The sequence below is a fragment of the Rhodnius prolixus genome, unplaced genomic scaffold, assembly GCF_049639745.1.
Source record: "Rhodnius prolixus isolate KJV_2025 unplaced genomic scaffold, Rpr scaffold_5, whole genome shotgun sequence".
NCBI lineage: Eukaryota > Metazoa > Arthropoda > Insecta > Hemiptera > Reduviidae > Rhodnius > Rhodnius prolixus.
Window position 1 is genome coordinate 44,281,579 of NW_027411624.1, and position 17,880 is coordinate 44,299,458.

Genomic DNA, 17,880 nt, shown 5'->3' on the forward strand with positions numbered 1-17,880 from the left:
GACGCAAGCAGCCAACTTATTCTAGCTAACACTCGACAATCTAACTAAGCGCTATTTTTTTTTGTTGCCAATGAATTCTTATTTTCTTGTTTTAAAAAAAAGAAAAACTACTTTTTAAGCGTTTGTTCTCGGACGACACAAACTGATCTATCTTCTAGTACCTTTAAATTTTCTTGGTACCAGCTGGAAAACTCCAAGGAGCTGGACTAACTTTGACAAGATCAGGATTTGTCTCATCGTCGTGAAGGAGCCAAAGGCAGCTAATTTGACAGCTGGATACCATAAAATGGGCTAGTAAGTACCATTTCCTGGTGTTAGCTGAAGTTTGAAGGAAGTGCTGTTGACTGGGAAAATTTATAAGCTTCTAGATCCGAAAATTATGCTACTCCGAGTTGATTTCCACAACAGAGCAAAATTATAGTTGTCAACATCGTGTTCGAAGGCTGTAATTTGAAAAGATTAGAAGCACATTACTTGTGTAAATGAGTAAAAGTCTTCTAAGTAAGACTAAGACGTTGACTATCACAACGGGAAGATTTTATGGAATTATCAGGACAATTATTTGAAAATTTGTTTGATTAAAAAAAAATAATAATTTCAACAAGAAGCAAAAAACAAGCAAAAAATAACAATCTCTTGATTACAATTAAAATATGATTAACCTTCATATAATTTTAGATAATTTCGATCTATTACAAAAATAATGAGGTAAAAAAACCTTGTATTTACTTTAAAGAGAAGATAAAATCTGATTAGAACTTTTCTAGAGACTTAAATGGACTTAGTACTTAGAGCAAGTTAAAGTTCAAGTATTAAAACCAGCGGTGGAGGGAGAAACACGTGCTTGAATTGTGGTTCAGTGTCTGTCTATACGCTACTTTAGCAGCTTAAAGACGTGTTACATTCAATCACTTCCTGTGACGCGTGACAAAAACATGGAAGCTGAACATTGTTATCCGGAAATAGAATTGTGAGTAATTTTAAATTCATATTATACGTAAGAAAAATTTACACTTCGTGAAAATTCATTTATTTAGGAAGGAGGAGTGGGAGATCTAGTGTTTTCACCCAGGTAATTTGGATCCTGGTAGAGCTGGGAGTGCTTAAAGAATACTGGCTTTAAGTAAAGCTGATTAACAGGATATTAGGTCTTTACACTGCCGTATCTTTGTTTTGGAGTTCCGTGTGAAAACTCCTGGTACCGAAAGTATCACATTACTCAAAATGTTTTTCACTTTTCCGAGTTTTTTTGGGGGGGGGGGAAGTGTCTTCTTCCTTTTGAAGGGTGTTACAATGTTGCTTCCCACCCAGGTAATTTGGATCCTGGTAGAGCTGGGAGTGCTTAAAGAATACTGGCTTTAAGTAAAGCGGATTAACAGGATATTAGGTCTTTACACTGTCGTATCTTTGTTTTGGAGTTCCGTGTGAAAACTCCTGGTACCGAAAGTATCATTACTCAAAATGTTTTTCACTTTTCCGAGTTTTTGGGGGGGGGGGGAAGTGTCTTCTTCCTTTTGAAGGGTGTTACAATGTTGCTTCCCACCCAGGTAATTTGGATCCTGGTAGAGCTGGGAGTGCTTAAAGAATACTGGCTTTAAGTAAAGCGGATTAACAGGATATTAGGTCTTTACACTGCCGTATCTTTGTTTTGGAGTTGCGTGTGAAAACTCCTGGTACCGAAAGTATCACATTACTCAAAATGTTTTTCACTTTTCCGAGTTTTTTTTTTGGGGGGGGGAAGTGTCTTCTTCCTTTTGAAGGGTGTTACAATGTTGCTTCCCACCCAGGTAATTTGGATCCTGGTAGAGCTGGGAGTGCTTAAAGAATACTGGCTTTAAGTAAAGCGGATTAACAGGATATTAGGTCTTTACACTGCCGTATCTTTGTTTTGGAGTTCCGTGTGAAAACTCCTGGTACCGAAAGTACCATATTACTCAAATTTTTTTTCACTTTTCCGAGTTTTTTTGGGGGGGGGGAAGTGTCTTCTTCCTTTTGAAGGGTGTTACAATGTTGCTTCCCACCCAGGTAATTTGGATCCTGGTAGAGCTGGGAGTGCTTAAAGAATACTGGCTTTAAGTAAAGCGGATTAACAGGATATTAGGTCTTTACACTGCCGTATCTTTGTTTTGGAGTTGCGTGTGAAAACTCCTGGTACCGAAAGTATCACATTACTCAAAATGTTTTTCACTTTTCCGAGTTTTTTTTTTTGGGGGGGGGAAGTGTCTTCTTCCTTTTGAAGGGTGTTACAATGTTGCTTCCCACCCAGGTAATTTGGATCCTGGTAGAGCTGGGAGTGCTTAAAGAATACTGGCTTTAAGTAAAGCGGATTAACAGGATATTAGGTCTTTACACTGCCGTATCTTTGTTTTGGAGTTCCGTGTGAAAACTCCTGGTACCGAAAGTACCATATTACTCAAATTTTTTTTCACTTTTCCGAGTTTTTTTTTGGGGGGGGAAGTGTCTTCTTCCTTTTGAAGGGTGTTACAATGTTGCTTCCCACCCAGGTAATTTGGATCCTGGTAGAGCTGGGAGTGCTTAAAGAATACTGGCTTTAAGTAAAGCGGATTAACAGGATATTAGGTCTTTACACTGTCGTATCTTTGTTTTGGAGTTCCGTGTGAAAACTCCTGGTACCGAAAGTATCATATTACTCAAATTTTTTTTCACTTTTCCGAGTTTTTTTGGGGGGGGGGGAAGTGTCTTCTTCCTTTTGAAGGGTGTTACAATGTTGCTTCCTGTCTACAATTCGGGAAACGTAGACAGAGAAAGTCGAGTGAGTGGTTCTCTTTATTAATTCCATGATAGTCCCTAATTTAAAAGTGTAATTAGTAATTAAAAAAAAGAGTTCTTTCAAAGGAACAATTTTTTTTCTTCTCCCTGAGGTAGAGTCGTGAGAGGGCGGAGCAGGGAAATGGAATTAAAAGTTTCCGGATGCTGCGTGTACTTCTTCCGGCAGTAAGGGCTTTGCTACGCCCAAACTCCTAGGGCTTTCTCTCCTGGTTTCCCTTTTCCTGCTACCTTGCGGGATGGTACCCGCCGCTTTGATTGTATTACTTGATTATAAGCTTTATTACAAGACCAAACGTAAATATTTGCATTTCCTTTAGTTGGATTTCCGGGCCGAGGTTAATTAGTTTTCCCCCCCGCCCCTAGTCATCCTAATGCCTTCATTCTCTGTGTGTGTGTGTGTCTGTCTGTCTGTGCAAGTGGCTCTGGATTTTAAAGGCTGGGTATCCACTGGAAATATACACACACTTCCATCTCCTAACCATATAAACTCGGGTTTACATTTTCTGTAATGGATTTATTTGTTTTGTATGTAGATCGGGGGGGAGAATTGGATGTAAACCCAGGAATGGGAGCAGAGTGAACCTTTGACTTCTCTATCCCGGGCCTTTGGAGTTTACTGGATGATGATGTTGATGATCTGGAGTGGAGGACGACATATTATCATTAAAAACAAACATGGCGGTACAGGTGAGGTTTACTCTACTGTTTACACAGGTTATGTTCACAAATATAACCTCTCTCTCTCTCAATATATTGAATTTACTTTTGAATTCCCTTCCAATTTGTTCAACTCTGCACAGTTTAGAATTGATTTAACTTTTGATTATATAAAATTACTTTAATAATTACTAAATAGAATTATTATTTGAGAGGATTAAATTAGCCACAAATTAACAATTGCATTTTACTTTAAAAAAAAAGTATTTGAGAAAATCAAATTTAAAAAAATGTCCGTAGTAAATATTTTTCTTCATTTAGAAATAAAGAAATAAATTCAGTGTTCTTCAGTTTCCGCAATTCCCTTTACGTGATTTTTTTTTCTTAAAGGGGGGGGGATGGATAGAGCTGATGTCTGAAGCGCCATTTCAATGTTACGTATAATCTTACGATGAATAAAGTATGTTTTAAAGCAGGGGGTCCCCGAAACTACGGCCAACGGACCACATGCGGCCCCCTGAGGACATTTATCCGGCCCCCTGTCGCATTTCCGGAAGGCGCGGATCTCTTTCATTGGTGGCCAAGTGAGAGGTCTGTAAATTAAGTAATGAGACTGATTTTTTTAAATTTTTTTATTCAAAAAAGAATCACAATTCTATATTGTCACCTTCAAAATAACTTCCTTCTGAAGCCACACATCGCTGGAGACGTTTCTTCCACTCCTCATAGCAATAGCTCAAACTCCGATACTGGGAATAGCCTTCAGCCTTAGTCAGTTACAGCCGTTTGAATGTTTTCGACTGTCCAAAAAATGAGTCACCCTTGAGGTGATTTTTCAACTTCGGGAAGAGAAATCACAAGGACTCAAAAGTCAGGCGAATAAGGAGGCTGTGAGGAGCCACAGGAATGTTTTTACTGGCCAAAAACTCTGTTTATTGAAATTGCTGTGTGACAAGGAGCATTATCGTGGATGCAACACCCCCACTTGTTCTTGATGGATTTCAATAAACCAGAGTTTTTGGCCCTGTAAAAAACATTGCTGTGGCTCCTCACAGCCTCCTTATTCGCCTGACTTTTGAGTCCTTGTGATTTCTCTTCCCGAAGTTGAAAAATCACCTCTTGGGTGACTCATTTTGGGACAGTCGGAAAACATTCAAACGGCTGTAAACGACCAGCTGAAGGCTATTCCAGTATCGGAGTTCGAGCACTGCTATGAGGAGTGGAAGAAACGTTTCCACAGCGCTGTGTGGCTTCAGAAGGAAGTTACGTTGAAGGTGGACAATATAGAATTGTAATTCTTTTTGAATACAAAAATTTAAAAACATCAGTCTCATTACTTAATTTACAGACCTCGTATGTGGCGGTGCCGCAAAGCGCTGCGTCGCTCATGTACAGTACTACTTCCGGTGACGCGGGACGCACGCGTCACGTTTCCCTAAAACAGTGTAAAATAACAGCAGAAGTAGGGAGAAAGGCAAAGCACTATAACTAAACCGGACATTGGACCACCTCATTAGCCAAAAGCAGGTCCATAATTCCCACCAGAAATACTGGGCAGTTTGGTGATTTAAATTTACTTGTTCTTTATTTGTAATATTCCATTTGTTCCCATTTTTTTTTTTTTACTCTAAAATAGTTTTGTTTTATAGTTCGGCTCTTAATTTTTTGTTTTGAATTAAAGAAATGTTAGATTATTTTGTTTATAGTTAAGATAAATATTTAGTTTTTTGTGTGTTTGTAAATTCTTGAATAAACACAATTATTATTGTTATTGTTGTTCATTCTTTTTGGTGACTGATTCATAGTTTCAATAGGATGAAAAAATAAATGACATTTCAGTCGAGTAAAATTTATTTTGCCGAGCTTTCGACCTAGGGACTAGGTCATCTTCAGGGCTGTGGAACATGTTTACAGATTGTTAACAATGATTCTATTATAATGTATAATAAAGAGAAATTTACAAAAATTATTTACCTAGTTTACAAAGTAATATTTTTACATTCCAAGGTTAGAGTGTCTTCTGCCATCAAATCATACTACGAAAAAACCAATCCAACCAACTCATCAGGAATAACAAACTTACAAAACACACAACGACACCAACCTATCCATAGAACCCAAAAAATATGCCTCACTACCATAGGTCTCACAACCACTCACAAACAAATTAAAAACATTACTACAGAACACGACAAACTCAATAATGACCACAAAAAAACACCAACAACTCAAAAAGACAATTTTTTTCGAAGCTAAAAGACCAGACTGAAAAGGACAAACAATCAAATCTTATATACGAAATTGAATGCAAAGACTGTCACAAAAAATATATATGGGCTAAACATCACAGTACTTAAAAGAAAAAAGACTGTACCAACACTCTTACGACACAAAACTAAAAAAGAACACCACAGCACTTTCCTTACACAGCACACAGAAAATCATCACACTTTCGATTTCCCCAAACTCAAAGATACTTAAATCAGAAACCAACACACAAAAAAAGGAAACTGCTAGAAATGATGTACATATCTAAGACAGAAAACAGTTTAAATTTCAAAATAGACACTAACAATTTAAACAACATATACGGCCAACTTACTACAAAATACTTGTGACAATTGGCAACACTGACTTTCCACACAACCTAACACATATCACACATAGACCGATCACACTCAGTCCATGAGAACAGACAAGAAAGAAGACACGCCAACCCTGTAATGTTGTAAAATATTACTTTGTAAACTGGGTAAATAATTTTTGTAAATTTCGCTATATTATACATTATAATAGAATCATTGTTAACAAACTGTAAACATGTTCCACAGCCCTGAAGATGGACCTAGTCCCTAGGTCGAAAGCTCGGCAAAATAAATTTTACTCGACTGAAATGGCAGTTATTTTTTCATCCAATTATTATTATTAGTACGACCCTCCAACTGTCTGAGGGACAGTGAACCTGGCCCCCTGGGTAGAAAGTTTGGGAACCCCTTTCTTTAAAGTATGGAACCAGAAGAAATTGTGGTACTTACAACCTTGAGAATAGTTAGTACGAAAAAATCTTGGGAGTGTCTCCACTTTGTTTGATTTAAGGCATTATCCAAAAAAAAAAAAAAAATAGGGATTCAATAATCCTTGATTTTTCATTGCGGATTTACTATGTACCATTTGACAGAAGGGTGAGGGTTCCTTCAGCTGGCTTATTCCAGAGTAAATGGATTGTAAGAGTGTGGTGAGGAGCAGGAGGTTGCTAGTGGAGCAGAAGGGAGATGCCCTAATACACTAACTAGTTTGCCGAGTTCCCATTTCGAAGATCCTTCCCCCTTTTTTAACTTTTATCTTCTATCTCTCTCTCTATTTGGGTAAATTGTAAGAAATGTCGAGGCTTATGAAGTTGAGATATACTCGTATATACTATGAGGAAGGTTTTGGTGTGGAATGAGGTGACTTTGGGTGAGTAGACTGGAGCGGGCTGAATGAGAGGATGAAGCTTCTACGATCAGGCGGCGGGGGTGCAGAAGGACTTTACACTGCCAACACACATTATCCAGGGCTTAACGCGCAGCCCCCATAACATAGGAGCACTTCACCCCTCAAAGTGGGGGCGCGGGGATTGCATGCAGCCAAATGCACACAGAGGAGGGAGGGACTTAGCTATCTCTCCAGAAATTGGTAAACACCAGGACTCTTATCACGGCTCTCGCTAAACGGCTTAACCCTGTAAGTCATTTTAATGACTGCGACATTATCTGTTCTTCATAATTCAGTAGGTATTTTTGTTATTATTTTGTGGTTTTTGTTACCAAAGCAAATATGCACCATAATAATAATAATTGCTCAACTTCCCTTAATGCCCAGCACGTGGAAGTACTGTAATCGTACAAAAAAAATTTAGACTTTATGTTCTACCGGAAATGCTTTGAGATCCGCCGTACATGCGTGTTTGAGTTAGCGTCTATTTTTATGGGCAAATTCAATATTTGGTTTGGGCGAATCAATTTTCTGGTTTCTTCTTTCTCAGTCACTTTAAAATAATATTCTAGTTTAATCCATAAAAGATGTACGTACAGCTTTTATTCTGACATTTCAAGAAAATTCGATTATGGCACTTCTGAACTGGTGGTGCCGTTACAGAGCCAATGTACGGCAATATCACCTGATTAAGCACTGATAATAGTTAGGGGAAGTGATATCAGTGGTTAGGGAGATCCCTGGGTTCGAATCCAGCTGCTAACCCAAAAGATTTTCTCACCTTAGGAGCTTCTTGAAACTCTCTGCCCGGTGATGGACAGTGTTCAACACATTTGATTCAGATTCAGACTTTTGGGTTAAATATTGAATTCTTGATTAACATATTACAGGTGAAAGACACCTCCTCATGTCAACCTTGCCTTTTACGCTGATGACGTGGTCTTTTTACACGTCATCTTGCAGAATGGACACCATCACTAACAGACTTACTCTTGCAATAGACAGACTAACCAAAAATTTTGCAACAAGTGGAAAATTAAAATTAACCACGACAAGACTAACGCTATATACTCGTTCACCAAACGTAGACCCACTTTTAACCGACAAATCAGACATACTAACACTCTCATTCCGTGGTCTACCCACGTTAAGTACTTAGGGCTAACTTTAGGACACAAACTGACTTTCACTACGCAAGCACAGGACAAAGTAAACGCAGGCAAACTGGACTAGTCAGACTATTATTTCCTCTTCTCTCCAAGTGACTCCAAAATGACTGTGACTAACAAACTACTCCTCTACAAAGTAGTCATTAGGCGCCTATATTGCTCTACGCCTGCTTCGCCTGGAGCCTGACTTGTAGTAGCAACATCAACAAAATTCAGATAACCCAAAAGAAATTTCTGAGACTCGCAACAGACTCTCCAAGACGCACTAGAATTGACTCACTCCACGGAGACTGCGTCCATTATCCCTGGTACACTCCTTTATCCCAAAATCGTCTGCTCAAACTCCTAGACTGCCATACCAATCCACTCTGCCGCGACATAGCCTCCTACAGATCCTTCTACAACATACAGACACAGAAGACTAACTCTCTACACCAGCTGCAGGTTTTTCCTCTCCTTTTTTCCCTGCATTCCAATCCTCCTCACCTAACTTTTCTCTTATTTCACTTAGTTAAGAAGATTGAAATGTTTTTATACATTTATACTTCTATAATTATTTTATGTACATATTTATTATAACAAATATTTATTCTCCTTATTCTTACAGATGAAAGATCGTACATTAGCCTGATTAACTGAAAGGAAACGTTTATCTTTAGCGTACGCCTAAAAGTGACCACAAAGCTTATTTCCGGCGGAAATGGTCCAAATAAATCAAAGATTCAGTAAAGTGGTAAATTTTTGGTCATCTGATTTTAACCAAAAACCTAATTGTTGTGTTTCCTGTGGGCAACTTTAGTCGAAGTGTAAACAAAAATTGGGACACTCTGAGATTGTCCTTTGTTGTGTTTTGGCGTACCTACACATTCACACATTGTGAGTGTGTGTTTGAAAGAGACAGAAAACCAAAACCACCTTAAAACCAGTATTTCCGGCAGATGAAGTATTTAAAATCTGCACGATCGCATCACTTCCTCTCAAGACAGGAAGTAATTTGCTGAACAAAAAAAAAATTAGATTTAAGTTGGGAAAAATAAATTTTAGTTCTTATGTTGTGGTGGACTTTTATAATTCATTTGTAGAGAAAATGGTGGTTAGATTTGTTACAAGAGTCTGGGGGGGGGATACCTTGAGCCAGGATCAATACTTGAGACCTCATTCAATTAATTATTCCCGGCACCATGATTGGTTCAAGTCTAATTAGATGAGATACATGCTTGCCAAGTTCCACAACGCCCAAAATTGCCCTGCTCGTTCCATTTCCATCGTCTCCACTTTTGGGATATGCACCGTCGTCATGATGTGATATGAAAATGTACATGATATGGTAATGAACCGTAACACATTTATGAGTTATCATAGCGTTCCCGGACTTCCACGGCCTAGCCACCCACATCCCTTCCTTGTTAATTCAATATTATATTTAACGATTCCCCTGGGATTCATTTCTGAGAGTAAGACAAAATAATAATAATAGAAAAAGTTATGTTGTTTACTAGCGCTGCTAAGAAAACACGAGTACGAGGTGTGGCTATTAAATAACGGGACTATTGCTGTAAAACATTTTATTTTAAATTTATACATAATTAGTTATTATCACCTTCAGTATACACCCTACACCTATCCCTACAACGCTCCAAGCGAATTTACCATTGTCCAGAAACAGTGATGGAAGTCTTTTTCTGTGAGCGTCTGCATGACTTTTTCTTTCACAGCTTCAACGGACTGATATCGTGTTCCTTTTGATGCAGATTTGACTTTGGGGAACAGACAAAAGTCACATGGGGCCAGAGGTCAGGCGAATAAGGCGGATGGCCTTATAAACTGGGATGTTGTACTTGGCTAGAAACGTCTTCTTGACAGACAATGCAGTGTGTGAGCCGGCGCTGTCTGGATGGAGAACCCTGAGGACTTGTTCTTCCACAAATCGGGTCGTTTTTTTCCCTTACTCTTTCACGGAGTTAAGCAAGCACCTCACCGGTAGTAATGTGGATTCCATTATAATCGATATTTTCATCCGTTTTGGACGTGGAAGGGCGACCCGGGTGGTCATCATCTCCCCGACGTCTTCTCCGGCCATCTTGGAAACGCTTGAACCACTCAAAAACTTGCGCACGTGATACAGCATTCTTCGTCATAAACTTCTTTTAATAAAAGATAAGTTTCAGTAGCGATTTTACCAAAGTTTTGATGTGAAATTTCACGACAATTCGTTGCTCTCCTACATGTGTAGTATCATGTTTTCGGCAAAACGAAACTAACACCTCTTACAACACAAACGACGTTCCGGTCAGACAGATTTCTCTACAAACACGTGAGACGCTGCAACCCGAAAAAGAAGGCTTTATTTATGCTGCACAGCTGTCGGTCGTTAAGATTTGGCGCTTTCACATTACTAGCACTGGAGGATGTTTTCTGCACTTCCGGTATCAGATCTAAGAAAAATCTCATGTAAACTCACACGACTTCCTCTTGCCACTATCCTGAAAGTTCTGGCTCCTAAATTTTCAACCAACTTTAAGTTTTAACTTTATTTTGTGTTTTGAGCTTTTGAGTCCAACACCGTGCCTTTGGACTCCCATCTGTACAGATCCGGGAAGTAAACGTCAGACGTATAGAATACTTCACTTCCACTTTGATAGTCCCAAAGAGAGATTGAATTACTGGCAAAAAGGCATTTTGTAAAATATGTAGATCAAAGTAAAACTTCCAAAAATACAAAAATAATCGCAATACCCCAGGTAATATTCCATTTAGGAATGCATCTGATACTTATATCTAGGTGGAAATCCCTCAGGAATCATGAGCTTCACAATCCTGATTAAAACTTAAAATCCATACAGCTACACTTCCAAGCTTCAGCACCCGGCTAGATCGAGTTATAACATCCTTAAATGCAACTGGAAAATTCACAATTTAAAACTACAATACAATCAACTATTTCCTCTCATTCCAAAAAAAAAAAGAAAAAAGAACTACTTACACGGATGTGACGGGGTGAATGGATAGTCCAGGGTGTGGAGCCGGGGCGCTGTACTCGGGTGCAAGGTGGTCGGACACCCATAGCAGAACATCCTGCGAACAGAAAGATTTGATAGTTTGACATTTTATTGGTCAAATGTTTTTGGATTTGCATTCAAATCTTTTTCAAATCTTAAGCTCCGGTTACGCCATTATCTTTAAGTTCTGAACTTTAGCAACTCATTTATCTTTGGCTAATGTTTATAGAGTGTTGATTATAAAGGTGTGGTCCATTTTACATCACCAACCAAATCGATTTCGGTCTAAAAATATCTATTGTGACTCCCATTAGATCAGTATTGGTGCATCAATACCTGTAAGCTGTTAAATATGGGTTCCTGTCCCTGTTGAACCCTAATAATTAAACGCACCAATTATGTTACAATCTCAAGAGACCCAATAGGTGTATTTTTTTTTATTTTTAATTTAAGGCACGTCATTAACACCTGGAGCTTTTTATCATTACCGGTTTCCGGTGAGTATTGTCTCCGTTACTCCAGGACAAAGCTGGATCTTCGCATTGGAGTCTAGATGCGCTGACCACTGAGCTAATCTCTCTTCCTTTAAAGTGGTATTGTGTGAATATTCGGGGGTATTTGGGTAAATTTTGTTTCAGTTGTTAAGCTGGCATACCAGGAGGGACGCAATTATCCTTGAAGAAGTGATCAGCCCTACTTTCCCCTTATGGGATAATTATATATATCTAATAGGACCCTTACGGAAATAGCACTTTAGAGGAAGACCTAACCACTAGTTCCTGTTTCTTCAGTAGGGCTCTTAAATGAATTTTAAGTAGCAAAAAATATTTAAAGTATAAAACTTAAGTGTTCTTTGTGTTAGTGGACTTTGCACGCTAAGTTACGGCCAAGTTCCTAAGGGACTTGTTCCCAAACAAGTTGTTCACTTACTCACAAACGTACAGCACATTTTCCAAAAAGTCATTTGAAATTTAGAGGGACTCAAAATTGATTTCCATGATAACAACTCAATATCGACAATATGTGACATCACACTGCATCACTTTCACTTATGCGTGAATATTGATGAACAAAAAACTGAGTATGACACAATGTGAACATAAAAAATATATTCTACAACTAACACGTCATTAATATTCCAGTTAGACATACAATAGGGCACTATATTTTGTAAAATTTCCCCAAACTCTAGTTTACTGGACGTCCAACACTTATAACTGGCGTGCACGTTACGTCCTAACAGATCAAATTTTGAAATATTGTTTCAAATCCGCCTGTGGTTGCTCTTCTTTACAAAATGGGCTAGAAGAGGGGCGAATATCCCCTTCTCTTTCGCTTGGTGTGGTGAAAAGTGGGTTTATCAGTATTGACAATCCCTCTCTCTCCCTTCGGCTGGCCGGGATCTCTGTCCATTGCAACATCTTCCACATACAGAGGATATGGATCTAGTACGCGACACCAAATCCAAACAAAAGTGATATCGAATTGGACCGAATATCCGACAATAGGGACTGATCGTAGAGCGCGCGTTCAAGCCTACTTCCGCTTTGCATATTGGCCGTTTACAATCACTAGCGCTCTACAGGAATAAATTATCGCAATCATCCAGTCGGACGGAGATATGTTCAAGTTGTTAATAATTAGTGTGCCCGTAGGATCGTAGGGAGGAGCCAGCAGCAGTATTGTTCACAATCCTCTGGAGTTTCCGTTTTTATTGCATTGACTCGTTTTGTCCTTTAGTAACTCCCCGTATCTATTATATCAATAAATTTATGTTCCAGTCATGGGTTTGGCGAATAGTGATTCATTAAGAGAACAGACAACAATCCATAAAATCCAAAAGAATATTTATTTAAGATTAATAATTTGGTGTGAAAAACTCCCGTGACTTTCCGTTTCCGGCAGCAGACTTCCTCTTCATCCATTTCCACGTGTTTTCACGAGAGCGATACAAATTGCTCTTTACACCAAACTGATGTCTCTATAATCTGATAACTCTGAGATTTATCTTTTCGGATTTTCCGCTAGGTATGGACTAGTTTTAATTGAATGTTACTTACTCCTGAAGGTAATAAGTAAAGTAAAGTAATGCCTAGCATTTTTCAGGTGGGCTTTACGTCCAACTACCAATTAGGTGTCGTGAATGGAGGCGACTAGCATACATACTTTATTATAAATTTCTCATATTAACCATTAAATAAAATCCAAGGCCTCTAGACCGGGAATCGAACCCACTAACCAACAATACATCTTAGCATTGCGGGTCTAGTCTCTTAACCGTTCGGCTATCGTGGCGCCTCCCTGAAGGTAATAACTGCCCCCACTTACGAGGCTAAAACTCTCTATTATGATTTAATAATTTTTTGTGGATAAACTGGTCAATATTGAGTGAATTAGAATGGTGACAAAAAAAAACCTCTATCCTATTTATGTCAATCAAATATAAATTTAAACATAAGTAGCACTCGGTAGTACTTGGAGAGGATGTGTCGTATATTCTGTCCGTTTGTTTGTACGATAATATTGTTGTAACAGTTAATATTGATGAGAGAACACGTTGGTACCCACATTGCAGCGAGTTGGGGCGGTGGGCTAGATTGAATCTAAAAGAAGTGCCCACTAGCCAATTAAACAATAGAGCTATACCCCCCTCCACGGGGGCCTTTACACTCAATTAATATTAATTGAAAACAATTGTCGGCACCACTGACTGGAAATTAACTGAACTTGATTAGTAAATTATCTACAGCTTTCAGTTCTGTACTAACACACACACTCATATACACAATTTGGATCTTCTTTTGGTTCGTAGACTTTGGTGAGAGGAGACAACTTTAAGTAGCTTGAGAACTTGGAGGAAGTTCCTGTGACATTATACATCTCATAACCAAACTGCAAGTGCATTGACTTCCTGTAACCTTCTCTCAATTACTTCCACTTCTTCTTTTTTTCAAAGAAGGGGTGCAAAAAAATAACCAATTTTCTGCCATCCTTAAATTTATTAAACTAAATTTAATGAAGGAAGTTAAACTTTCTAGATGCTTTCTAGTTAAGAGGAAGTTCAACGATGGTTCCAAATTTACAAAATTTAATTTCCTTCCCCCCCAAATAAAGATATTGTTTTGAGCTCAAAGAAAAATCTCGCAGGACTCAAATTCAAAATTTCACTTTAGCCGAGATAGTTATGCTAATTTGTAAATAGTTTTTTATTTATTTTCTTTTATTAACTCTTATATTAAAGTAAAAGTAAAGTAATCGCCTATTTTTTCAGGCGGGCTTTACGTCCAACTACCAATTAGGTGTCGTGGACGGAGGAGACTAACAAACATACTTTACTGTAATTTTCTTTTATAAACCATTAAATAAAATCCAAGGCCTAAGACTGGGGAATCGAACCCACTAAACCAACAATACATCTTAGCATTGCGGGTCTAGCCTATAACCGCCTAACTATACTTAACTATAAATTTCTCATATTAACAATTAAATAAAATCCAATGCCTAAAGACTGGGAATCGAACCCACTAACCAACAATACATCTTAGCATTGCGGGTCTAGTCTCTTTACCGCTCGGCTACCATGGCGCCTAATTCTTTTATAACACTATGTTTATATCATTTATTTATTTATTTATACTTGTAATTGAGCCACCCCTTCTGTATGTAAAGACACAGTCAAAGGACTGTAATGGAAGATATAAATAAATCAATTCAAGAGAAATATGATAAGTCACCAGCTGTCCGCGTGTTATTTCACCGGAAGTGCTCTTTTCGTGAAAGAATTTTTCCCAGTTTCTTGAAAATGGCTCCTTCAGTTTCCTTTATTTCTTAGATTGTTCTGGAGGAAAAGTGAGATTAGGCTGTATCCTATATTAAGTGCCTAAGTCCAGTGTAATGCCCGTCCTAAACATTATTACTATGAAATCAATTAGTAAAAAAAAGTGAAGTTTTTGAAGAGATTTTAAATTTTAACCGTTCGTAGCACGCGTTTCCGTTTTCCGCAACCTCAGCAAGTGTAGCCCGAGTCTGAAACAGAAGTGAAGACGATATTTTTACACGAAAAACTGAACAATCTACCTCTGGTGATGGATGTAAGTGCGATACCCGTGTCCGGTAAACTAGCGCACTCCGACGGATAAATTCCAAAATATTTTCCAGCTCTGCGGACCACGTTTTCCATTGAAGACATTTTGTTGTTCCAGCATTTTTCTTTTGCCCCCCCCAAGATTTTTCCTTTGTAGCGAACAGGACCTACAGGAAGTTGACTTAAACTTCCTTTTTAGTACAAATACCGAGTTAAAAGAAAATTTAATCCCGTAGATTGCGATAATGCGAGTAAGTGATCCAGCTACAATTCCCCCCCCTTCCAATTCTTTAAAGAGGAAAACCATGGATTATGTCATTTCCATAATTAATTAATCAAAATGGCCGAACGGTCGTCTCGCATTACTTGATTGCTCTTCATTGTAGATTTATTTTTAGTGTAACGCCTACGCAGAAATGTTTCAATTTTTGTCACTTAGTCACTAATTAGACCAGATTGCAGACGCATAGTTCCAACATTATACAGCATCATGATGTGTTTTATTGGCTAATGTTAATGGTATTGTGTATGTGTATGTGTAGGGATGCTGTCGAAGGCTGTCTTTAAAGACGCTTTGCTCTGATTTGGAAGATGGCCAAAGATTCTGTGGATACCTGGACACACAAATTGATAGAAGATGATGAACGAGCTGCGAGCCGAGAGTAAAATTAGTCTCTACCACAACAATTATAGCAGAGATTAACAGAAGACTGTCAAGCTGAGATCTGGGGCGGTTACCACGTATTTGGAGCAGAATCCTCTAATCTTCCCGGATTCTGCGATTTTTCCAGTTATCTGCATTTGAACGGAATTGGATCTACGCTCTCGTCCGGCAACAGGATGGGGTACTATAGCTCTATCAAGGTCGCGGTTAAAAAAAAACACTTTTGGCCAACAACAACTTTACAAGTGCCACATTAATCCGCAATAACAATGAAATAACCTTCCCAAACTATAAAACAAACAATTCAGATAAGATTTACTAACAATAAATTCACAAATAAAGACCAGTTTAAAGAAAATAAACAAAACAAATTTACCTAAGTGATTTATTTGTTAAAGCTCTTTAAAGTTGCCCATAATAAATATTGTAATCTATCATTTAATGTTAAATAACGCTAGTTCCATAAGATTAGGTTTTGTCTACGGTTATATTGATATTTATGAGTCTCATATATTTGCAATAGAGTGCAGATTCGTGTTATGATCAAGATTGGGTTGAATCAACACTATACGGGTGGCAGCACTGATTAAGGTCTCATAAAAGTAACCTGTGTTCCGGTAAAGCTCATAGGAATCACTTCAGTGACATTTCTCAAAATATTTCTCACTCTAGTAATGACGCTAGGGAACAGAATTCAATTTCTTCGTTGATTTCCTGAATAACATGCAGAAGCTTGTTGACAACTTCCGCCATAATCCGTCAGAAGTGCATTGCAGTTTCCACCTTCATCAACCCCCCCATCTATAGCTTCGAATTTCTACCCCCACCGATAAGCTCTAAAACCACTTTCCAGCTGATGTCTTCGAACTCAGTTCATTAATTACAAATATTATTGTGTTTCGGAAGACTGTTTAAATTTACGGCGGCTGGCAGACAGCTAAAGCCCTCTACCATAAATTTCTGTTCATTACATTTAATAAAATCCAAGGCCTAGACCTGGGAATCGAACCCAGTAATCATTATCTCATCTTTGCCATGGCATCTGATTGTGAATATTGACACCGCATCACTAAGACCCTGGTTTTACCTCTACAGACAGACTAGAGACCCTCATCAGACTGCGGACTAGATACGGACGAACAGAACTATGTACACATTAAAACTAGCTTCTTTAGTAAACTGTAACGTCGAGCAAGACGTTATGACGCAGTAAATGTGACGTCATCAGACTAAGCAATGAGATATATCCAACGAATTTACAGAACTAACTGACATACTGAAAAGTAACATTAACGACTTGTAAGTGCTATACTTGTGTTAGACAGTTATAATAATTATAACTTAGATATTTAGTTACCTTATTCTATTACATATATTATAGCCATTGATATTCACTTAGAATTGTTGTAACTATTAACTAATTGCACCGATACATTATTATATTTATTCACGATAAGGCGCGCCAATATCTGAGATTATTAGTGTTCAGAGCTTTTTTCCAGAGCACTGCCGGCTTCCGGACAGTGTTCTCTTCATCACTGAAGAGGAGCTGGACTTGAACCTGGAATTTCCGCATGGAAACCCTGTACGCTAGCTCATCCCTTCCCTGATAGATTGTTATTGTTTGCGCGTTCCTGTAAACTTCACTAGGAACAGTCTTTAACCAAGTTTTTGCCGAAGAAATAGAGGCAAGCTGCACGTCTCAGATCTTCCACATTTCTCATTTCATTTCCATTTCTCTGAATCCCATTGGGTTGTACGATCCTATCATCTTCCATATACTAGTGAGAATTAAATTAAACTTTGTTAAATAAAGGATTCTGCAAAGTCTCCCTTCCTTAAAAATTCTTTTGTCTACACCAAGGTGTACGTATATCAAAAAGGCAGTAAAAAATTCTTAGTTTGAAGAAAATCTAGAGAATTTAACGCGAGTTTTCCCACTAGATATTTTCCTAAAGTTAAAAAAAAAAAAATCTTGTTCCATCTTGAGAATACAAACATTACAATGCTAGAAAAGGAATTTAAATCAGTAAATAAGGAATT

At 38.1% G+C, this 17,880-nt stretch overlaps 1 protein-coding gene and 1 long non-coding RNA gene across 3 annotated transcripts in view; one reads left to right on the forward strand and one right to left on the reverse strand.

The window, feature by feature from the left end:
• Positions 1-17,880, reverse strand: part of Drgx (Dorsal root ganglia homeobox) — a 129,094-nt gene that overhangs the window by 66,956 nt on the left and 44,258 nt on the right. For both annotated transcript variants that reach the window (XM_074136042.1, XM_074136043.1), the window contains one exon: positions 11,074-11,165. In XM_074136042.1, coding sequence (XP_073992143.1) covers positions 11,074-11,164 — 91 coding nt within the window. In that variant the 5' untranslated portion in view covers position 11,165. The remainder of the gene's footprint in view (positions 1-11,073; positions 11,166-17,880) is intronic.
• Positions 830-17,549, forward strand: LOC141458289 (uncharacterized). The gene is made up of 3 exons (XR_012460867.1): positions 830-970; positions 3,324-3,477; positions 15,716-17,549. It is a non-coding gene; the product is annotated as an uncharacterized lncRNA (long non-coding RNA).